At 39.2% G+C, this 24,739-nt stretch overlaps 1 protein-coding gene across 1 annotated transcript in view; it reads left to right on the top strand.

The window, feature by feature from the left end:
- The first annotated feature begins 2,582 nt into the window (after positions 1 to 2,582).
- Positions 2,583 to 24,739, top strand: part of plch1 (phospholipase C, eta 1) — a 54,463-nt gene continuing 32,306 nt past the window's right edge. The window contains exons 1-5 of the mRNA XM_053623689.1: positions 2,583 to 3,016; positions 14,343 to 14,489; positions 16,239 to 16,510; positions 21,123 to 21,251; positions 24,026 to 24,196. Coding sequence (XP_053479664.1) covers positions 2,857 to 3,016; positions 14,343 to 14,489; positions 16,239 to 16,510; positions 21,123 to 21,251; positions 24,026 to 24,196 — 879 coding nt within the window. The 5' untranslated portion in view covers positions 2,583 to 2,856. The remainder of the gene's footprint in view (positions 3,017 to 14,342; positions 14,490 to 16,238; positions 16,511 to 21,122; positions 21,252 to 24,025; positions 24,197 to 24,739) is intronic.

Genomic DNA, 24,739 nt, shown 5'->3' with positions numbered 1-24,739 from the left:
CTCCGGGTACTCCGGTTTCCTCCCCCAGTCCAAAGACATGCATGGTAGGCTGATTGGCGTGTCTAAAGTGTCTGTAGTGTATGAATGGGTGTGTGAGTGTGTATGTGATTGTGCCTGTGATGGATTGGCACCCTGTCCAGGGTGTACCCCGCCTTGTGCCCCATGCTCCCCGGGATAGGCTCCAGGTTCCCCCTGACCCTGAAGAGGATAAGCGGTATAGAAGATGGATGGATGGATGGATGGACATGCTAAATGGTTTTGTGTTTCATTATTTCTTGGTGGAACTTGACTTTAATTGTCCTTCGTAGCCTTAAATCTTTTTAACTTGGTATGACATAGATGGTAAAATTTTTTCATATTATTGTAATTAATACATTTTGTTCATTGGTAAGTGTTACTTTTAGGCTAAATTTAATTGATGAAAAATGACCGTAATTTAAGTCAGCTGAAACTGAACAGGTTTAGTCAATAAAAGGTAAAGATTTGGGGCTTTTTGACCTCAGATTTCCCTAATATGTTCTTAAAAACGCCAATGCAGTAACTTCCTAAGTGCCAATTCCTTCTTAAATGATTACATTGCCATTTTAAAGCTTACTAAAGCCTCCCTCCTTTTCATTCATTGTGTATTGACTAAATGAAAGTTCTGCAATGGTTGAAACTATCTTACAGCTACGACAGAGCCTCTAGCGTGCAGCGGTTCCACATTTAATAACACGACTACGCTTCTAATAAATCAAAATCCCAGAGTATAAAACATTATGGATCTTTCTTCAATTGTTCAGTTTTCATCTCGGAGATACTGTAAGTTCAGTGATCAACAATAATAACACTACATGTACAGAATCTCCAAGGAATGCATGACAGAATTCTTGTTTTTAATCTTTGAATCTCTTCTTGGCACGTTGTATACAGGGGTGAGAGGACGGAGGTGAACGAGGTAGAGTGGAAACACAGAGTTCAAATCAGGGCTGGATTTGGACGGAATTTTTGTCGGTCTGTCATATTTAGATTTAAAACTGTGCGCTGTTGGTCAAATTAAAGCTTTAGTTCTTATTTCTTACTCATCTGTAATCATGTGTGTGTAAAACGTGCAAACCTGTAAAAAAAAGTACCAGAAAAAAGTGCAAATTGTAGATACAGTGCCCTCTACTAATATTGGCACCCCTGGTAAATATGAGCAAAGAAGGCTGTGAAAATTTGTGTTTTTATTGTTTAACCTTTTGATATTTTGTTCAAAAAATTAACAAACAAACACAGGTTTATCAAAAAATATTTTTGTTAAATATAGGTGTGCAACAATTATTGGCACCCCTATGAATTCACATGAGAAAAATACATTTGAAGTATATTCCCATTGATATTTAATTTTTTTTTAGTACAACTGGGTGACTAGGAACAGGAAATTGTTCAACCATGACTTCCTGTTTCACAGGAGTATAAATATGAGGTAACACACAGGGCAAATTTCCTTATTCATTCATAACCATGGGTAAGACCAAGGAATGTAGCTGTGATGTGTGGCAAAAGGTTGTTGAGCTTCACAAAAAATCTCCAAGGATCACAGATGGAGAATTGCAGATGATAGTTGCGTCTTGGGGTCAGAAAGTTTCCAAAACTACAATCTGAAGTCACCTACATCACCTCAAGTTGTTTGGAAGGGTTTCAAGAAAAAAAAACAAAAACTCAAGCGTCTTCAGTTTGCCAGACACTACTGGAACGTCAAATGGGATCGGGTTCTATGGTCAGATGAAACCAAAATAGAGCTTTTTGGTAATAAACACCAGAGGTGGTTTTGGAGCACACAGAGAGGTAGAAATATGGAAAAGTACCTCATGCCCATGGTTACATATGGAGGTGGATCTTTAATGTTTTGGGACTGTTTTTCTGCCAGAGGACCTGGACATTTTGTTAGGATACATGGCATCATGGACTCAGATATCAATAGATATTAAATGAGAACCTGACCGCCTCTGCCAGAAAGCTTCAAATGGGCCGTGGTTGGATCTTCCAGCAGGACGATGATCCAAAACATACATCAAAATCAACACAAAAATGGTTTACTGACCACAAAATCAAGGTCCTGCCATGACCATCCCAGTCCCCTGACCTGAACCCCATAGAAAACCTGTGGGGTGAACTGAAGAGGAGAGTCCACCAGCGTGGACCTTGAAATGTGAAGGATCTGGAGAGATTCTGTACGGAGGAACGGTCTCAGATCCCTCGCCATCTATTCTCCAACCTCATCAGGCGTTATAGGAGAAGACTCAGAGCTGTTATCTTGGCAAAAGGAGCTAGCACAAAGTATTGACTAAAACTGTCTAAATAATTGTTGCACACCTATATTTAACAAAGATTTTTTTTGGGATGAACCTGTGTTTTGTTTGCAATTGTTTGATAGCCATGAGAGCAGAGTATTTTTGTGATTTTTTTGAACAAAAGATTAAAAGATTAAATAATAAAGACAATTTTTCACAGCCTTGTTTGCTCATATTTACCAAGGGTGCCAATATTAGTGGACGACACTGTATGTGCTTATCCGTTTATCTCCTTACCTCTTTTGTTCTATGTATGATTTCTGCTGAAAATCATCCCCTCTTTCACCCACTTTATCTGTCTCGCTCCCCAGCGGGACTATTATGCCTTTTTTCCCCCCTAAAACAATGAATTAGATCTTCAGATCCCTGCTTGCCTTTGCTCGCTCCATCCTCAAAGGTTCAAAGGCTCTGCATAAATAGCATTTGTGAGGGAGATACAAGAGTGCAGATGACCAAAGACATGGACTGAGGGATTGTGGGTAAAACAGTGGGTGTGAGCGGGCGGTTAGAGGTGCAGGCTAGGGTCCACGTTTGCTCAGGGATGTGGCACCGGTTCGGATCCGGTCCTGAGGGCATGGAGCTGTTCTCAGTGATGGCTGAGCGATCAGTCGTGGCCAACGTTGCTTCTCTGCTGGCACGGAGGTTGTATTATGTTGGGGGAAGTGTGGCCGTGCCACAAAAGTGCCGTCTGACTTATCTGGGTGAGTGTAGTTACGTTAATTTGGGAGTTTATGTATGGAAAGTGTTTTTTTTTTTTTAAAAAAAACTTTTATTTATTTATTTTTAGATATAAATTCTTGCTCATTATAACACAAGCCATATCTATAAATACTGTAAATATAAATCTTAATTGCTATTTATGGTGACTTCTTTGGATTTGCTTTCGTTTACTTTAACTTTCTTTTCATACTAACTATATTTCACTTAGCTTGCAATGATTGGAGGTAATGAGACAGAAGTGGAGAAATAAACCGTTTGCTTTTTCCTACTCGGCACTGCACATATGCGGATGTATTCCTTGAAATTGTCTCCATAAATTTCTTCCAGGGTGATTTTCTTGCCAACTGTTGCCGTCTAATAGCTTTACGCTGTGGCCATACTGAACAGATGGCGTTAATTGCAACCATGTGCTTTATAGCAAAAAAACATACAAGCAAGCCTTTTGAGATCTATCTAAAGCTTCCAAGAGCATCTTATTACTTGTTGCCATGCGTGTGACGCAGATTGCACACTTGTGAGCTTGATGTTTCTTTGGGTTTAATTGAGCAGCAGTTAGGAACGTTGGTTAATGACTGGGATTGTGATGGTGAATAGATAATCTGTGTCTAAAAGATGACAGGAAAGGAGCAGCAGGAGCGCCGCACTATCATACGCTGTTTGGGGAGGAACAATGCAAGCAGGAGTCTATTTCGTGTTATTTATAGCTCCGTTCTTTTTCACTCTTGGTTTATTTGTGTGCATGTGTTGTGAGGAGATGTTCTAGACTCGCAGGACTCCTAAGAGCTATGTTACTAAACATTTCTGTGTCTTGCCAATGACTCAGAGAGGACCCTGTATGGAAATAGCTCAGTGTTTCATACCGTGAGAGTTTGATATGTCTGAGAATCAGCTGCTTAACGGCTGTACTGTTTCTGCATATTCTCTTAGTCTGTGTTTCCTTGCCGCAAATGATTGAGGAATTATCAAGGATGGATAAAAGTCAGTTGAAATACATTTTAATATTTACAGTTGAGCGCAAACTTTTGCATTTCCATGAGATATATTTTACAGTCTGTACAGGATTTCACAATGGTTTTTTTTTTTTTTTGTGATTGTTGGGGCCAAAAATGCTTGATTTTACTGTGGTTTCCCCGCCAAAAAAATTTGCTATGCAATTTGTGGAATTTTTTGTGCTTTTTTAATTTTTTGCGGAAAACTACTTGAATTGGTGAAATTGCAATTGGGTCTTTCACAGTGATGTTTGTTGGTAAATGAGACCTTTTAGCTGTACTCATGTTCGACGCACATGAATCAAAGAGGGCTTTGGCTGAATGAACTTTGTGATGATGCCACGATGCGTCTTGGTCCAAATCTGCGGTAATTTGAAAAAAAATTGCAAGGGCTCCGAATATTGCAGATTTCGCACAATTTCGTAAAAGCACAAAATCCTGGAGGGACTGATTTTCTACCACGATCTCTAGGCTACCGATTTACTATAAACACATGCAAACTCTGGTTTTGCAAACTATAAACACATGTTCTCCGGTTTTCCATGTTTAACTCGTGCTGTGTTCAAAAAGTGACAAGCTGCCTGTGTGTTTGTCTCTCATTGGTGTGTAGCGACTTCTTAAATGGGAACTAATTGCAGGTAGGAAGTAAGTGTGACTGGGGAACTATGGAAATGTCGGACCACACATGCTATGAGAATCATTTAAGCCAATCAGATTTGTCACTCCTTGTACACACATGTTATTTGGGATCTTTGTAAATCAGGGCTTCAGTGCATTGATTTTATTATCACAAGAAAAAAAAAAAAAACGTCACATAGTGCAAGCAAATATATTAACATAAACTTCGCATTTCTCTTTCTGACTGCGATATAAATATCTATAACTTGTTTGCCCACTCTCGGCCTTTATACTGTAACTGCGTCCAACTTCCTTCATATCCTCTGAGTTAATATTATCTAATATTATAATATTCATCTGCTCCCCACGTTCTTCCTGACATGTCTGTTCAGACTCTGCCAGATTGCTTGGCAAATATTTGAGCTTTCTTCTGGAATCTCTGTTGGAACTGTGCCAGATGTCAAACACTGCCTTTTTAAAATTAGCTCTGAGGACGGAGAAGCTTGAAGCAAAGCTTCCTCTTAGACCATAGATCCCCCCCCCGGTTAATTATGCTGTGGGGCGCACGGTGGCTTAGTGGTTAGCATGTTCGCATGTTCTCCCCGTGCTGTGGGGGTTTCCTCCGGGTACTCCGGTTTCCTCCCCCAGTCCAAAGACATGCATGGTAGGCTGATTGGCGTGTCCAAAGTGTCCGTAGTGTATGAATGGGTGTGTGAGTGTGTATGTGATTGTGCCCTGCGATTTATTGACACCCTGTCCATGGTGTACCCCGCCTTGTGCCCGATGCTCCCTGGGATAGGCTCCAGGTTCCCCGTGACCCTGAAAAGGATAAAGTGGTATAGAAGATGGATGGATGGATGATTATGCTGTGGATTGTTGTCTTGTTGCGAGATACATCCGTTTGATTTGGAATCGTAGGTTATGATTCCGCTTCCCTGTTTTATATTCCCGAACAAACGTTCAAAAACCTCGAGTGTAATGCCAGTTGACGAAAACGTAGCAAAATGTAGTCCAATAAGCTACAAAACACTGCCGCTCGAGTTGAAAGTCTATTCAGCGAATGCTAATGCTAACGCTAATGCTAACACACTGATGGCCAGCACTAAATCATAAACAGTCAACTGATAACACTGTTGCTTTGCTTTTATAACTATAATAATAAGATATGTGCTTTGTCATATTTTTTTTGTGTGTTAGCGACAGCTTCTCATAGCTACAAGATCAAAGCAGATTTTTCCTGCTAGCTAGCATCCATCTTGATTGCTAGCGAAAGCCACTATGAATAAGAATAGGCGAGTCGTTTGCACACCGGTGGGTATCTGTTTCCTCCCTTACAGTCAAGCGTCTAATACAGAAATATTAGGTGTTAGCAGAAATAGACATTTGTAGACACACACACGCACACACACACACACATATATATATATATATATATATACAGTTTGACTGTACTTTTAAGTATGATAGGTGATAATGTGTGTGTGTGTATGTGTGTGTGTGTGTGTGTGAGTGTGTGTGCGGAGCAGTACAGGCTATGCGCAGGTGTGTGTCTGCATAATGCATGTGCTCTGTTGTGTGTTTCCGCTCTGATGCTTCTGAGGCTCTGCGCTTTGTTGATCCGGGCATCACAGAGAATCTTCACAAGGCAATTATTCAGTGTTTGATATTATCCTGTAAGACTCCTTAGAGAACGCTTTCATCTGTCATCCCTCTTTTCCCGTCTCCCTCTCTGTCTCTCTTGCTTACTCTCTCTTTATCTCTCTCTTTCTCTACACCTCCCTCGTTCATTCAATGATCCTCTCTCTCCGTCTCACTCTCTCCATGTCTCTCGTTCTGTCTCTCTTTCACTCTCTCTCCCCATCTCTCTGCTTCTGTCAGTGCTCATCTGTCTTTCTGTCTCATTCTCTCTGTCTCTCATTCTGTTTTTCTTGGTACCTTTTACTGTCTCTCTCTGTCTGCCTCTCTTGCACTTTTTCGTTATCTCACTCTTTCCCTCCATCTCTCTTTCCCCATCCCTCTCTTTTGTTTGATTAATCATATGTCTCTATATCTCTCTCTCTCTGTCTCTCTTTCTGTCTCTCTTGGTCTCTCTGTCTGTCTCTCTCTTTGTCTGTCTCTGTCTCACTCTTTCTTTATCTCGATCTCCCCATCTCTCGCTTTCTTTTGACGTTCCTCTCTCTCTCTCTCTCTCTCTCCCAGCTCTGTCACTCTGCCTCACTCTCTTTGTCTTCCTTTTTGGGTCTCTTGGTCGATCTGTTTCTCTCTTTCTCTCTCTCTCTTACACTCTGTCTCTCTGTATCATTCTCTTTTCTGTTTTGACGCTCTCTTAAAAGCCATGCAGCCCTGATGGGGACTTTTCACTACTCTCTCCTTTCCCAAAAATAAAAATAGAATTCAAAATCACAGCGCTCACCCTTATCTCAATTACTGTCTATCCCAACTATATTTTTGTCTATTTCTTTTTTTTTTTTTGTCTATATCTTATCAATTTCTTTTTGAGTCAGATACAATTCCCACATTTAATTTATACTCTGGGTTTTCTCTCTTCCCTCAGTTAGTACTATTTGCCTTATGCAGCAAAATTCACTTTTCACAAGTTAACTGAGCTTAAATAAATTGTACTGTAGTAGGAATGGCCATTACTGATTCTTTTCCACTTGAGCAGTTCATAGAGCTAGAGCAGTCATCATTTATGAGAAATACATTTCTCAGCCAGTGTTCATAGACAGGAAATCTATACCCAGTGTTTATGTTTTACACCATTATAGACCAGTAAAAAACCTACCTCTAGATTTACTTACCTAATAATAGCAAAAGCAGCCGTTATGGGGTTTGCACTGTTGGAACTGAGTGCAAAAAAATCTAATAAAGTCTGATTGATTGATGGCACCACATGTACAGGAAACCAAGAGATTATAAAGATTATTATAACCTTTAGAGACCTTTACCCCACCAGGCCCACAGGCAGAGACACGAATCTACAATGAGGCCCTGATTTACTAAGTTCACAAATGATGAGTACTAATTTGATGTTTAAAATTGATATATTTCTTTAAATATCCATTGTTAAAAGCGCTATGCATGAAATGAATGTGGGGGGAACGGTTGCTTAGTGGTTAGCTCGTTTGCCTCACACCTCCAGGGTTGATGGTTCAAGTCCCACCACAGCCCTGAGTTTGCATGTTCTCCCCGTGCTTTGGGGGTTTCCTCCGGGCATTCTGGTTTCGTCCCCCAGTCCAAAGACATGCATTGTAGGTTGATTGGCATGTCCGTAGTGTAGGAATGTGTGTGTGTGATTGTCCCCTGTGATGGATTGGCACCCTGTCCACGGTGTACCCTGCCTTGGGCCAGGCTCCCTGCGACGCAGTAAGGATAAGCCGTACAGAAAATAGATGGATGGCTGGAGGGATGAAATGAATGTGCAAATTAGAGTTAGAAAACAATATGTAAATGATGTGTTTGCAAATATTATTTGTTCTTGATAGCCGTGACTAGTTCGGATCAGTCTAAGTGTCCAATTGAAACTGTAACACTGTCTTACATTTTATATCAAAGTACTGTTCAAAATTATGATATGAATGTAAAATAAACGCATGTAGACAGGAGTAGATATGGACCTTGTGTAAAAAAAAGTGCACATTTGTTCATGGGAAATGGAATGACATTCTTATCAAAGGCTGCTATTTAAATGCTGTTAGCATCGAAGGTGTGAATGTGTGGCGAATAACTAATGCTACCAAATTAATAATGTCAGCTTTTTGAGAACCTTTCCAATTGTTTTGAGACACTGAGGCATAATTTATTAAACAGTAAAATGCTATAAGACTTAGTAAATGATATCATTTTGCATTCAACTGACAGAAATGGGCTTCTGCATATTTAATACCTGCCCTTCAGTTTTTTTTTTTATTTCCACATGCAGACTTTGTTCCAGATGTTTTAGGCTGTACTAAATCAAACTGTATATCCCATTTCAATTTAACACCACTGTGTATTTTGCACTTGTATGTAGAGACACCACATATTCGATATTCATTAGGGCACAAATGCAGAATGGACAATACTCACAATTTTGGTCAAGTGAAAGTCCTCCATCGAGCCTGTTAGTAAATCAGATTGCATATTTTTTTGCTTGTATTTCAGTTTTGCATGTATTTTTACACAGGAACTCAGGGCAGACATTAATGACACCTTGCTAATATTGTGTACTAAACGCACACCAGAAGTGTGTTAAGCTGAAAGATGCTAGCATTTGTGAAATTCTTGACACTCAATTCAGCATGTCAGGCTGATCTACTTTTTTATCTTTCTCACTTACACATTGTCTGAGATCTCTGAATAATGGAGAAATCAGTGGGGTTCAGTGGAATCCTCTTCCCCAGGGTCTCGTATCTCTTTGCAGCCGGATGAATGCTTTGCCTCCCCTGTCTTGCTCCCTCGTGATATGGGTTGCAGCCCCACTGTGGCCTGGCAGTAATCAGGCATGAAGGTTTTCTCAACATGAGGCTAATTAGGATTAAATGAACTAGAGAGGAACTGGCTAACAATGAAAATAGTGAAGACAGCAAGGGAAAAAATAGAACATAAAGAAAAGACAGAAAAAAAGGAGAAGAGGATAATGAGGGTGTGGAAATATAGTGCATCTGAAAATGTTGTTTTTAGGCTACTTTCATTCTTCTTTAAGCATTCGAGTGCTCTCATAGGTGCTTTAATATGCAGATAGTATCGAAGATCTCATATGAAGCCCAGTTTGGACTAGCCTGTGTGTATTTCTGATGTATGTGTTAGAGTCAGGATTACTCAGACTCCTTGCATACCTTCATAATCTCTTCACAAAATCCTATGACACATTACTAATTAAAGCCAGGAACCACAGGCGAAAAATGTGTGTTTAGTATGTGGTTAATCATACCATATGAAGAAGTTGTGACAGGTTAAAAACTACACTGAAATAATTAATTGGTAATCAGACCTTAAAAGTACAAAACTCTACTATGTATCAAGACTAAGGACATGCTCAGTTAAACTACAAGGAGTTTATTTAAATTCACTATGAGAATATAAAAGATTTTCAGTAAAAACTGCTAACTTTATATTTAGCTATTGGGCACAGCCCATTTGTAAGTGATGTATGCAAAAGAACATAGGTACAGCTTGGCCATTATGACATAAACCTATTTTGCTCATATGTTTTTGTATGAAAACTGATTTTGGTTTGCAGTTTTCATGCTCCTGGCTGGCTCACCAAACTGGAATTTTTATTGTTATAACTGTCAGTATTTTGTTATTAGCCAGTTTTTAATTAACACATGGCTAGTACAATATATATGCTTTGATGTGTTCTTGTAAATAAACAAACATTAGATTTAGAAGATTCTGCAGTGATATTTATTCGTTTTTTTTTTTTTTTTTTTTTTTAAGTCGCACAAGCTGAAAGTACTGGTAATTTACATTTTGGATACCAGGATAAAATTTATTACATTTGGAAACTCTGCTAAGCTGAAAAATGATTAAAGTTATGTAATTGTTTGATTTCTTACCATAAGTTCATAATAATGTGTTATATAATAATATGCTCAATTGTTTCATTAGTTATAGTATTACACTTAAAACCTGTTGTGCAAGTTGACTATGTATCTATTTCTCACTCCTGGCTGGCTCACCAAACTATTAGGTTGTAGATTTATTGTTTTTGCTAGGTCAGCAACCTATCTGTCTTTTGTTTTAGACAGGTTTTAAATATGAGTTGTACATATTGCACTGGGTACATTTGGAAATGGTGCTGAAAATGTTCTTATGTATTTTTTAATTCTTACACATTATTCTTGTGACATAATGTGAAATGGCAGGTGATATGCTTGCAATAATGTTTCAGCAGTCTGTGACTGTATATAGTTGAAAACATGGCATATGCGCTAACCTTGTGTCCTTTGTTAGATTGCAATTTTCTAACCTCCTGGCTGGCTCGCCAAGCTGTTAGATTGTAGATTGTAGACATGTTTTTTTCATCTGTTTTTTGTGTGTGTTTTTTTTAATTAAACAATAACAAGATGAAAGTTTATATGTATGTGGAAACATAATAATTTCATGTTACCATACATTTCTTTCAGCAAGTCGGTTAGGGCATTTACTTTTAATCACATCAGAAGTAATTTTAAAACAATCACTTTAGTCGACTGATTTAATTCAACTATATTTTGCTATATCTTTTATGGCATTTGGTAGATGTCAGAATTCCAGTGGGTCAAAAGTCTAGATACACCAAGATGACTGTCTCTTTAAATAGTCTGGCAGATTCCAGAGATTGATGCAATGACTTTTAAAAGCTTCTGATTGGCCAATTGTCATAATTAGGGGTTTATTGGGAGTGCACACCTGGCTGTATTTAGAGCTAGTGCCTTTTAGCCCTTGATAACATAAAAAAAAAATCCAAGCAACTCAGCCAAGACCTAGTGAAAAAATGTGTACCAACACAAGTCTGGTTCCTCCTTAGGAGAAATTTCTAAATGTGCAGACAAAATGAAAATTAAATCAGTCTTACCTCTCCCCTTCTCACTCAATATTTTTTACTCTCTCATACATTTTAATCAGGATGATTTTTACTTCAAGTCATGGTGTTCATTGTATCAGTAATTTGTCAGCGTTTGAGTGATAAAGATACATGAAAATTCTGCCTTCCCCGCCTCAGAGGAGCCTAAGACTGCCCATTAAGGCCCGGCAGTTAATAAGTGAAATCCTTTTAGACATTATCTCATTGTTTGTTGCATATGCATGTTTTAAAAGCGAGATAGGGAGAGAGAACACTCTTTCTTTTTGCTATTTGTTCTCTACAGACTGGGCTCTAGTCTACAATCTGGCATAGACGAGGGTGTGAAAGACAATTCTGCTTAACACACACTCATGCTCATTCATCCTGTCCCTTTCTCTCTCTGTTTGCCACCCTGTCACTCTATATCCAGTCTACCTAGTTGAGGTACGTTTTTGTCTAAATTCAGTGCACGCTTTACATGTAATCCTTTGAGGTAAAAAGTCAGATAAAAGTTGTGAGGAATGCAAACACGCTCAGGGTTCCCAGGGTAAACGGGTCACTGAAGATGAAAGAATGAATAGATAGCAAATTAGGCTAGTTAGCTGTTACTACTTAGGATTAATACGAGTGTTGTGATGGTTATAGCATGCATGGATTATGAGCTGATTTTTTAGTTTAAGAAAATGAAAATTCTTTAGAAAAAAAGGCAAGTGTGAAAGCATCTGGGTTGGCCTTTGGTAGAATGTAAAGGTTTTTCTTTTCTTATATTTAGGTATCAAGCTCATTCATGCATAAATCTAAATTCTTGGTGAGTTTTTCTTCTCTTTCACACACACAGTCAGTTATATCTTCATGTGTCATATATCTTTGTAGTTCTTGTTCTCTTGCTCATCTTGCTCGTGTCCATTTGTCTTACCTTGTCTCTCTCTGTCTCTTGCTTCACTTGCTTTATTTGCCTGCATGTTTACACTGATGTGTAGTGGCTAGGTGACAATGTAGCTGTCTATTGCCATTAAACCTTGCTAAAACTCGACTAGATGTACCGGGTCAGGCCTGGAGGAATGCGTTTGTATGTGTGTGTGTGTGTGTGTGTCTGTGACTATACAGTACATGCATTTATATATATATATATATATATATATATATATATATAATGTGTGTATATATATGTATGTATGTATGTATGTATGTATACATATCCTACTGGGTCTTGGGGAGCCTGGAGCCTATCCCAGGGAGCATGGGGCACAAGGCAGGGTACACCCTGGACACCCTGGGTGCCAGTCCATCACAGGGCACAATCACATACACATTCACACACCCATTCATACACTACGGAAATGCCAATCAGCCTACCATGCATGTCTTTGGACTGGGGGAGGAAACCCGGAGGAAACCCCCGCAGCACGGGGAGAACATGCAAACTCCACACATGCAGGGCAGCAGCAAGAATCGAACCCTCAACCCTGGAGGCGTGAGGTGAATGTTCTAACCACTAAGCCACCCTGTGCATGCATGCATGCATGCATACAAACATACCTACATACATACATAGGCTTGTTTTCACAGCCGCCATGTGTGGCTAGGAGGGAAAGACTATTAAGTGTTGATGAGTAATCTCCTCTCGCCTCCAGCAAAAGATTTTGAGCTCCCACTTCTGTAACACTTCATGAGAAAATTGTGTGTGTGTGTGTGTGTGTGTGTGTGTGTGTGTGTGTGTGTGTGTGTGTAGATAATTGCCTGTTTCATTCCTCACTAAGGCTTCCTTAAAATAATTCAGATCAAGTTCTTGTTGCTAAATAGATATATAAATATATAAATATTTAATATTTATATAAATATAAATAGATAAATCCATGTTCTATAATATTGTGAGTAATCCACAGTCAGTGCTATGTCCGGGGTATCAGGTCAGAATTGGCAGGAAATTTATGCCAGCTAATCAGACACTTCATCAGACATCATCACACCACAACTTTAGGCATGAAAGAAGTCTGACCATACAATAGCAGGCAAGAACCAGCAGCAAATCAGGAGAGATACAGTGAGAGAATCTAATCTAATCAATTATATGTAATCAAATAATTATGGTTTGATTATAAATGATTATTAATTTAATTATTATCCCCCCCCCCCAAAAAAAATAAAATAAAAATAAAATAAAAATAAAAGATAGACATTTATTTGTTCTCTAATCTGCAGACAAGTTTGTAAATGATGATCAGATTTATCCTTGTTGTCGAAAAAATAAAAAGTAAAAAGCCAGTGAGTGAATGTTTTGCTCGGTGTGTTTCTGTGCATTTTAGTACCTCAATTAATTCCTTTCTACCTTCATCTCTTTCTCACACATCTGACTATGATCATATCTGTGTGTCATGATTTGAAAAAATACTGTCCATCCATGAGAATCCATTCTGAAGTAACACTTTATATTCAGGGGGTATTTCTGGGTATGCGTACAGAAGCAGCGTCTCAGATCGTCCTCTTTATCAGTACTGTTGCTCTTCTGAGTAAAAGACTTCAGAGAAACCAAGCTCTGAATGAAGTCGGTCTGCAAAAGGGCACAGACAAGCATTACTCACTTTAGTACTCTCTCTCTCTCTCTCTCTAGTACTGCATATGCTGCCCTCCACAATCTCTTTTCACAGAGAAGCAGAGGTTATTTACGTTTTGAAGCTGGGAGAACTTTCAGTGCTTGTGAAGCTAAATGTGAGTTTGGCTCTCGGTAGATGCCTCGTTATGCACTGTTAGGGTTGCAGGCGAATTCTGCAGCATTGCGTCAGGTGGAGTTCTCCGTGGATATCTGTCCTCGTCTTTCCATTTCTGGAATCTGGTGTGTTATTCTGTCAGATTTGTGTTCGTTCCACAGGCCCGTCCATAATTACCTCCATCCTGTACGTGACACACAGCTCTCACTCTTAGCGTATCTGCAGATTGTGGCCAATTACCGTCCCGTCCATATCGGAATCATGAAGACACCCGTCGATCTATTGACTAAAAAAAATAACCTGTCCTTGTTTCAATCTCCATCTCTGAAATAGTCCTGCAGTCAAATATTTTGGGTTTTCATTCTAATTTGGGTAGAAATTGCTGCATCTATTTTTAACTCAGTTGTTCCTTGCTATCAACACACTGGTATGTGTGTGTGTGTGTGTGTGTGTGTCTCCGCAGTTGAGCGATGTATGAGTGTGATGCAGTCAGGCACTCAGATGGTGAAACTGAAGAATGGCTCCAAGGGCCTGGTTCGCCTCTTCTACCTGGATGAGCATCGCTCTTGTATCCGCTGGAGGCCTTCCCGCAAGAGTGAGAAAGCCAAGAGTAAGCACAAACATACTCAATCTTTTACTCATACACAGATTCACACACAGAGGACCTGATTTACTAAAGCTTTTATTGTGTACACCTGCAAAAAAAACAACAGCAAATGCAGGATGATTTGCATCCACAGAAAATGATATCTTTTAAATGAGGAAAAAAAGAAGTTCTGACATTCTCACTCAATTCCACTAACATTTAAAAAAGTTTTTTTTTTTTAAATATATCTTTCTCTTGTCTGCACATTTTTGCTTTTATATAAACATTTTAATAACATTTTTAAACGTCTTTAAGTCACATTAATGAATTAATCACGTGTGCTGGCCTAGGAAAACGCTGCACATTGTGAAATTTTTAATTTTTCCTCAAAGATTCAATAGGCTTTCCTGAGCTGATATAGGTTTCCGTTTCACATGTACATTTCTAGCATTTAAAAATAAATAAATTGTGATATGGATACTGCTCGTGATTGTGATTGTGCTTGCACCCCTAAAATTAAAATATAGATGATGATACAGCTAGTGCGTCTTTGGTGCTTGGATCCCTAAGACGTTATGGCTCCTGCATCTTTGGTGCTTGGACCCCTGAAATGAAAACATGTATGACATTATGGCTGGTGCATATTTGGTGCTTGGACCCCCATTCATAGGCTTTGAAATAGACATGCATATGCCATATGCCGGGCTTAAGCATTACATCTAATGTATGTGACTTAGTGTATGCAGGTATGGTTATTTTAGGCTTTCTGCAGTAAGTTAAGCTGGTGTGAGTGGGTCAGGGATTATCCCATGTAAGTGCTTTGTTCATCATGCAGAGTAGGTGATTCATGGGGTAGATAATAATAATCGCTTCTCTCCATGCTCAGTGAAGTCTTCTGGTTTGGTTGCTGTGTCCTAGCACACATTAGATGCAGTAAAACCCAAATACAGTGACAAGTACTGACTGTCATCTTTAGCTCTCTTTCTGTCTCCCCAGTTCACACTTCATTTTTTTTTTATCTCTCTCTCTCTCTAACTTGCCTGTCTGTCATCACATTTAAAGTCTGTCTGTGCAAGATAAGCCTCTTTGTTACCCTCCATTTACATAATTAAAAAATGACAAAGGAGCAGATTGTGTCCAGCTCATTACCTGCTGAAGGAGGTTGCTTCTGACAGATCTGGTATGAAGGAACGCTCTATTCCACTGATGATGTGTAGATAAGATTATGATCATGTTATGGGGAACCCCCCCCACCCCCCAGATTTTATCAGCTGGTGTGATATTTCAGATGTCACTCAAGAATTAGGTTTATGAAGAGATGTAGTGTAATTACAGAACCTCTGATAAGTCTGTGATAAGATTTTGATAAAGATGTTCTGCCGGAGGTGTATAAGAGAGAGACCGAGAGAAAGCGACAGTGCGTGTGAGAGGGAAATGCAATAAGATTCATTACACACTTATATTGTCTTCAGCAGAGGAGTGAAAAATTGGGCAGGAGAAAATAGGATGCCGGTTTGTGTCTGTCCAAATATTTGTTTACCTTCATTGATAGAATCTGATATCTTCATTACAGACGACACATTTCTACATCACCTTCGCCCTTTCTGCAGCCAATGCGCGAATCGTACACTCAAAATAATCTTGCACTTATTGTAGTTACAGTTTGCTTTCCAGCTCGTAAGTCATTTTAATGTAGATTGCGCTTGTAGATGTGTGTTGATGTACTGATGTACTGATTCGGACATGGCCTGGTCACTGTGCTCTTTTTCTCAGTCACCATTGACTCGCTTTACAAGGTTACCGAAGGTCGACGGAGTGATATCTTCCATCGGCACGCCGACGGGAACTTCGACCCCGGATGCTGTTTCACCATTTACCATGGCAACCACATGGATTCTCTGGACTTGGTGACATCCAATGCAGAGGAAGCAAGGACGTGGGTGACGGGACTCAGATACCTGATGGCGGGCATCAGTGATGAGGACTCATTGGCCAAAAGGCAACGAACCCATGACCAATATCCTTTATATGAGTTGTGTGGATGGGTGGAGGAATGGAAGATCTAGTTTTCTGATTGGTACAGGGAGGTTGTATTTCAGCAGTTAAAATTCTGAATTTATATTCAGACCATAAGGTTGTGAGTTCAAACCCGGTCCCAGTGTAAGGCCCTTATCCTGTATGCTTGGATTGTATACTGGTTCACTTGAAACTTACTTTGGCTGATTAGCGTTTAACAATTTGACAAATGGATTGTAATGTGTGAACACTTACGATATGTTTTTCACCACACATCACTGTACTACCTTTCTCTACTCACCACCTGTAGGTGTTTCTATGATATTCCGATAGGTTCGGCTATGGCCACTGTTATGGAAAACAAGGTAGCAGTATTGGACTTTACTGAACATGCAGCTGGGCAACAATTTAATATGCGGTTGCTATTTTGCATAAATATTATAGATTTACTTGACAGAGGTCAAAAAGCCTTAGCCACACAGTACAGTTATTTGCAACCTTAAACTCCAAAGAACCAAAATTGGCACCTCCTAACCAACATTAGCTACCCTAACTAGCTATCTTTGTGTTAGCTAGATAAGGTAGTTAGCTGAACTAATAAGACCTCTTCAGTAGGAGCTATAACATAGCTAATGTTAAGCTAATTATACATTTAATTAAATACCAGCTCAAGATAACTAACTTTAGGATAACGTGGTATATTGTTAGCAAGCAAGCTAACCACTAGCAAGCTATGCACCATTAGGCACATTATCCTATTTTGTTATTAGAGACAGTTGGTTGAAATATGTAATGCAATACTCTTTTTTCACTGTTGGATGTAACCAGATTTTGACATGCTAGAACCTTACTTGCAAAAAAAGATAATATTTCTGTTCAGGAAAGTCTGTAGTTTTAAGAACTATATATAGAATAAAATGTCAGACTATCACTATGAGAAGTCAACCACGCATAAAGTGAAGTGTATAGTCAGAGCTCATGAGACCAATAATCTGACAGAGAGATAGTCTTTAGGACGTCCAGATTGTGTCTTCTGAGTCTTCTGTCTCCTTTTGTGACTCATGAGCTGAACATGTGTGAAGTCACACACAATATGGCTCCTGACACAGCTGGCAAAACGGCTGAAAGAATCAGATCTGCAGTCCTGTGACACGCTTCCTCACAAACACAACTGAAGCATCCACACATTGTTTCCAAGCTGAAGGGCGCAGGTCCTGGCGTGACTCCTGGTTTGATGGCTAACAGAGTGTGACATGGAGCTAGAAGCTTTTTTGTTGGGCGGCAAACAAGAAGAAAGTATGTATGTCTGCATACAGAAAAACACACATACGCAGACATACACGTAAGGCAAAAACAGACCAAGGATCAAGCATACAGATAAAGTATAAGCACCTGCTCCTTCACTGAGTGAAGCAAACACACATATTGTTAAAAGCTTATTCAGTCCCTCCAGGATTTTGTGATTATGGGATCGCAGAAATGAACGCAAAATCAAGGAAACGCCGTAATATTCACAGGAGCCTGCAAATTTTCAAAGTTACCGCAGATTTTCCACAGATTTGGGCCAAGATGCGTCATCACAACGTGCCATATGACGTCATCACAATGCATATTCAACCAAAGCCTCCTTCGATTCATGTGCGTCGAACATGCGAATGTACAGCTAGGGCTGGACGATTAATCAGTTATTTCGGTTTTTTAATCCTGTTACTACTTTCCTCTTAAAAACATACTACCGCGTGTGTAGTCACGTGACTCCGCCACGTCCAGTCAGCGGCATGGAAGCAGCATGGAGGCGAACTCAAACGCCGAGTCAACTGAGCAACAGGAGCAGCTTGTACCAAAGAAAAACGCCGTGTCTGTCGTTTGGACGCATTTTGGCTTCAGTAAAGAAGAAGTCCAATGTAAACACTGCAGAAAAACCATTTCAACGACCAAAGGTAATACCACCAATCTGTGGTGCCGCACAATCACGTTACCGAATATGAACAGTGCATTTTTACGGCTCAAAAAACCAGAGTGACTGACAAGCGCCCAGCAACAAGTGCCTCCACAAAGCAGGTGTCGATAACACAAGCGTTTATAAATGCTACACAATATGGAAAGGATTCAAGAAGATGGAAAGAAATAATTGACGCCATTTGTTACTACATCCTGAAGGATATGGCTCCCATAGCTACAGTGGAGCGCAATGGGTTTAAAGATCTCGGTAAATCTCTCCACACAAGATACACCGTGCCATCGCGACCATATTTTCCCCTAAACTGGGGGAACACGTACATTTCTGCCCAACATGTTCAAAACATGTCATGAAAAGATATTTAAAATATTCGTTTACAGGAGATGCAAGTTATTATTTTCTACTTTCCACATTGCATTATTTCAACTAATATTTCTTCACAAGAGATACGAGTTTTCACGTGACAGAATTTAAAACTTATTTTGTTTGCAAGAGATGCAAGTTATTTATTTTCTCCTTTTTTACATTTTTTTTAGGAAACTTGCTTTTTACGTTAAAACGGATATGTGAGTTTTTTCCACAAGACGTTTACATTTCAAGCAATGTGTGCTTTGATTTCAATTTTTGAAAATATTCACTAAATAAACATAAATAGTTTGCACTCTTTCACTAGAAACAAATATCCCAACTTTAATAGTTGAGCATATTTACAGTACAAACCTTGTCAGTGAACTATGAGGGCAAAAAATCCCCCCCTCCCCCCCCCCACCAAAAAAAACCAACCAAAAAACAAACAAAGACAAAAATAATCGTTCATTAATCGTAATCGAGGTAAAATGTTCAATTAATCGAGATTTTAATTTGAGGTCATATCGTCCAGCCCTACGTACAGCTAAAAGGTCTCGTTTACTACCAAACAAAGACATTGTGCAAAACAATTTCGTGCAATTGCGATTTCGCCAATTCAAGTAGTTTTCCGCAAAAAAAAGCTCCGCACATCGCATCACAAATTTTTTAAAAAGCTGCAGCAAAATTGAGCATTTTTTCTCCTTAATTTCGGAATTCTGTAAGGACTGCTTATAATACAAATACCTTTGTTGGAAGACTTCATCAAACGGTTCTCCATAAATATGTTTCACATGAAGCTTTGACGAAAGTCAACAGCTACCCATAGACTTCTATTACAACAAGTACAGATTTCTTAAAATTCTCGTGCATACTTTACACATATGGTAGACAGGAAAGCTAATAAGGTTTATCAACACAGAATATTCCTTTAACTTGATTTAATCCTGCTTGCTCTCTGGACTGCTTCGAATCCTGCTATGAGAACTGAAATATTTATTTTCACACAGCCCACCTTGTCTTTCTGAATGTCAGATCTTTCACTTTTCTTCACGTACACACCCACGCAATCTCCTCTGCTTGTCTTTCACGCTTCCAAATCATGTGAACAAATCTACAGCAGATGGATTAAGTAAACATGAATGAAGTGAAGCATTTGCTTTGAAAGCAGTAAGATGTAAAATCATGACACGGTTCCTTTGCCCTCATAATCCAGAGCATGAGCTGCATGTAAGGGCAAGGGAACATTAAAACCCCCCTCAGCAATTGGGATAATGCATTAGAAGAGAACTGGATATATGCTGGAATTGTGAGGATGGGCTTTCTTTACACACACACACACACACACACACACACACACACACACACACGCGCACTCTGATCTATATAATTTATTTAGACAGCACTCTGGGTCAGGCAGTGGTGAGACCTCCCTGAATCCATTAAGGTTGTTGTATTCGAGAATAAAGAGGGCAGGGGGATGAGCTCATCGTGTAGTGAAGCTAACTGGGTTTGTGACACAGAATCTGCACACTTGCCATGCACAATGCTTCACATAAATGCTAATCTGAAAAGGCAGCAGGTCACACTGTTATGTTCACCAAGCATGTGTGCAACAAATCAGTTGAAATCGTTCCATAATTGCTACACTGCCTAGCGTACTGACGGCGTCATTTTTTTGATTTTGACATACACTCCATGGCCAGGAGTATGTGGACAACCTGACTATCACACCCATATGTGACCATTCCAAAATCATAGGCATTAACACAGAGTTGGTCCCCTCTTTGCTGTTATATTAATTGAGGCAAGACGTTCCACTAGATTTTGGAGTGTGGCTGTGGGGATTTGTGTCGATTCAGTTAAAAGAGCATTGAGTGAGGTCAGGCACTGAGGAGGCCTGGGGTGCAGTCGTCGTTCCAGTTCATCCCAAAAGTTTCCGATGAGGTCGAGTTCACGGCTCTCTGCAGGACCATAGAGTTCTTCCTCTCCAAACTTGGCAAACCATGTGTTCATGGAGCTCAATTTGTTCACCGGGGAAGTGTCATGGCTGGGACAGGTTTGGGCCAGTGAAGGGAGATTGTCATTCTAAAGAATTGTGTGCTTACAACTTCGTACTTATTTGCATGAATAATTAATATTAATAAGGTTCTGTATATTTTCCTCATGTAAGGTGTCTTTCATATAAGATTCTTATAAATAAAGTAAATATCCCTGGCATTACAGCGCGCTCCTAATTTGTTCCCCCAGTCTCCCTTTTAAAGATCTCTGTAGACGGTAAACACTAGAAACCATTATGATTGAAAATGACTTCTTTCCTTAACGGTGAGTGAAAGTGGATGAAGCAGACATTTGAGGAGGCTGACAAGAATGGAGATGGGCTTTTGAACATTGATGAGATCTACCAGCTGCTCCACAAGATGAACGTCAACCTGCCCCGTCGCAAAGTGAAGCAGATGTTCCAGGTAAAGGAGCGGAAACTTATTTGAAAAGAAAATGTGCTTAAGAAAGAATAACTGTCACCATCAGTAACTTTTTCTGACATGTTCAAAAGGAAGACATGTTTAAGTGCCTAAAACCTCAATACCCTTGGCAGTGATTTTTTATTTTTTTTTTAATTATAGCATAATAATGTGTATTGCAGGCACTACATGTATAATTCAATAATGTACAAGATTACGGATTACATAATACCACACGTTCAGTAATGTTATTTTTATCTGTGTCTAAACCACTTAAAATCCCTTTGTCAAAAATAGCATAGGCTTTATTATTATTATTGATTGGTCAGAAGGTGTTTCTGTAGTAACAGATCGTGCATGGTGGCTTAGTGGTTAGCACGTTCGCCTCACACCTCCAGGGTCGGGGATTCGATTCCCACCGTGGCCCTGTGTGTGTGGAGTTTGCATGTTCTCCCCGTGCTGCGGGGGTTTCCTCCGGCTACTCCGGTTTCCTCCCCCAGTCCAAAGACATGCATGGTAGGCTGATTGGCGAGTCCAAAGTGTCCGTAGTGTGTGAGTGTGTATGTGATTGTGCCCTGCGATGGATTGGCACCTTGTCCAGGGTGTACCCTGCCTTGTGCCCGATGCTTCCTGGGATAGGCTCCAGGTTCCCCTGCGTCCCTGAAGGAAGGATAAGTGGTATAGAAGATGGATGGATGGATAGTAACAGCTTACTTATTTGTATGCCAGACATCTTTAATTGTTGATATGATGAAGTTTTCTGTTGGGAGACATTTATGGAAGGAGTCTCCAGTGTAACAGTCAGAGGTAAACCTATAGCTGTAAGTTTTCTGATACAGAAGTCTTCAGGAGACAGTTTAATGCTTCACAGGTTCTTGTTAGCATGACAAGCTGCATGATTTTGGCCGCATTTACTTCAAGAGAGAGAAAAGAGCGTGTGAGAGATTGATGACTGATTATAGCTGCTTTAACACACCTAAACTTGTCTTCCCAACTTCTGCAGTTTATTCCAAGGCCGCTCTGATTGCAGGACTCCAGTTGTTTAACTGAGACCACGTATCAGATGGGAGGGAGCTTAGCTTCAGTCTGATTACATGCGTTTAGTATTAGGTGGAAGGTTAAGGATAGGTTTATACTCGTTTTAACTATGTGTGTGCACGCAAGATGGCTACAGCACAACTGCCGTAACAACTGTGACAATATCGCTCACTTTTTTCCTCGACCCTCATTATTGTTCAATTTTTAAATAAGTGCACCTTTGTTTTTGTGTGGTAATTCATAACTCACTGGGAACAAGGCGTTACTGGTCTCATTGAGTCTTATTTTCTTTAAGGAAGAAATCGGGAGATACTGAAAGAAAAGGATAGAATAAGAGAAATACTGGTTGAAGGGTAGAAATACAGAGGATGGGAAAAGTGGTAAATAGGAGGTACGAGGCAGAGAAGATGAAAAGTGATAAGGGGTAATAAGAAAGGGTGGAGATTTCACTGGATTTCAAGCCCAAGTCTTTTGTTCTGTTAGTGGCACAATGTTCTGTTGTCAGTCCGACTCGACCGGTGGTCTGACTCAAGAACATGCCAGCTGACAGAGTCAGATATCTGCTTTTTGCTAAATCTAATGCCAGATAGCAGGCAGAGCTTAGGTTTTGTTGGCAGAGGTGAGCTGCTGGATTTGCTGTACACATAAATGCTTGGGCCCCGATCCTGCCTAGGATAAAGCGCTTACTGAAGATGAATGAATGAATGGAAAAAAATTCAGTTACATTGGACATGGGAAACTAGCATTTTACACTGTTTACTGGCAGGTACCACACCCTAATGGGCAAATCTTTACACACACACACACACACACACACACACACACACACACACACATATATATATATATATATATATATATATATATATATATATATATATATATATATATATATATATATATATATATTTAATTACACCTTTACAATTACAGAAATACAAATGAAGAAGTGGCCAATTATATAAGCACACATTTGCTTTTCATAGAAAACTTTTTTTTTTTTTAATCACCTGTAAGCTAGTAAATATTCTGAAAAGAATATTTTTTTACCCAGATTTTTTATTTCATTTTTGTAATATCACATCAAATGATCAGTTACATATGGTATGTAATAGTTTCAGAATATTGTTCAAAATACACACACACACACACACACATATATATATATATATATATATATATATATATATATATATATATATATATATATATATATATGTGTGTGTATATATATATATATATATATATATGTATGTTTTGATTTTTGCTTATTGTTTATATATATATATATATATATATATATATATATATATATATATATATATATATATATATATATATATATAAACAATAAGCAAAAATCAAAACATACAGAATAAAAACAGTCAATGTCTGTCTTTGGACTTATGAAAGACTGTGGATGTTCCTCCACATGTTCCTGTGGAGCCTTCCTCCTTTGAAAGCTGCAAAAAAAGGCTCAGAGAAAACATATTTTAAGAAAACATTACAGCAGTAACCAAGAGAATCTCAGAAAACTGGTAAATTTTCAGTGTTACAGCATATAAGAAAGTGTCTATACGTGGACCAGATCATTTTATGTTGCTGAAAATAAGATTTAACACAATATAGGACTCAATATGGATAGATTTAGTCAAATGAATGAAAAAAATACATCAAGTATACAGTAAACATCATTGCAAATGTTTGTTTTACAACATGTGTCATGTCTGATGTTACAGGAAGCAGATACAGATGACCAGCAGGGAACACTAACGTTCGAGGAGTTCAGCGTGTTCTACAAGATGATGTCTTTAAGGCGAGACCTCTTTCTGCTCCTCATGTGCTTCAGCGAGAAGAAAGATCACCTGACAGCCGAGGAGCTTGGCAACTTCCTGCGGGTGGAGCAAAAGGTCAGAAGTTAAGCATGTATTATTTCCTGATTTCCATTAAACTGAAAGTTAGTTGTGATAAGTTGGCCAGTCCATTACGCAGACTGATTCATTCACTATAGGTCATTAAACAAGAGCAAAACTGGCTTTCCATCCCTACACCACCCCTTCCATGCATCGATCCTTGCGTCTTTCTTCAGTTTAATCTGGATTATTCTTTCTATGTTTGTCTCCTTTTACTTTTAAAGAAGACTATCTTAGACTAATTGCTTTTGCAGGATTCTTTTAACATATTCTGTCTCTTCTCTTTCTGAGTCTTGAGTTCCATTAGCCCTACATTTTTGGAGGTTTTCCAATACACACACAAAAACAGGTCTTTGAGCCGTCACCCAGCTGCAGCCACACACACAGAACCCATTGTGATTTTAAACTCGAACTCCCTCTCTGTCCCTGATCCTGATCACCTTATCAGAGAGAGAGAGAGAGAGAGAGAGAGAGAGAGAGAGAGAGAGAGGTGTTACACTGTGTGAGAGTGAGGAAGAGAAATGAAAGAAAATTATCCGA

This window comes from Ictalurus furcatus, chromosome 4, assembly GCF_023375685.1.
Source record: "Ictalurus furcatus strain D&B chromosome 4, Billie_1.0, whole genome shotgun sequence".
Lineage (NCBI taxonomy): Eukaryota > Metazoa > Chordata > Actinopteri > Siluriformes > Ictaluridae > Ictalurus > Ictalurus furcatus.
Note: the sequence above shows the minus strand (reverse complement) of the source record. Positions and strands in the feature narration are given on the sequence as shown.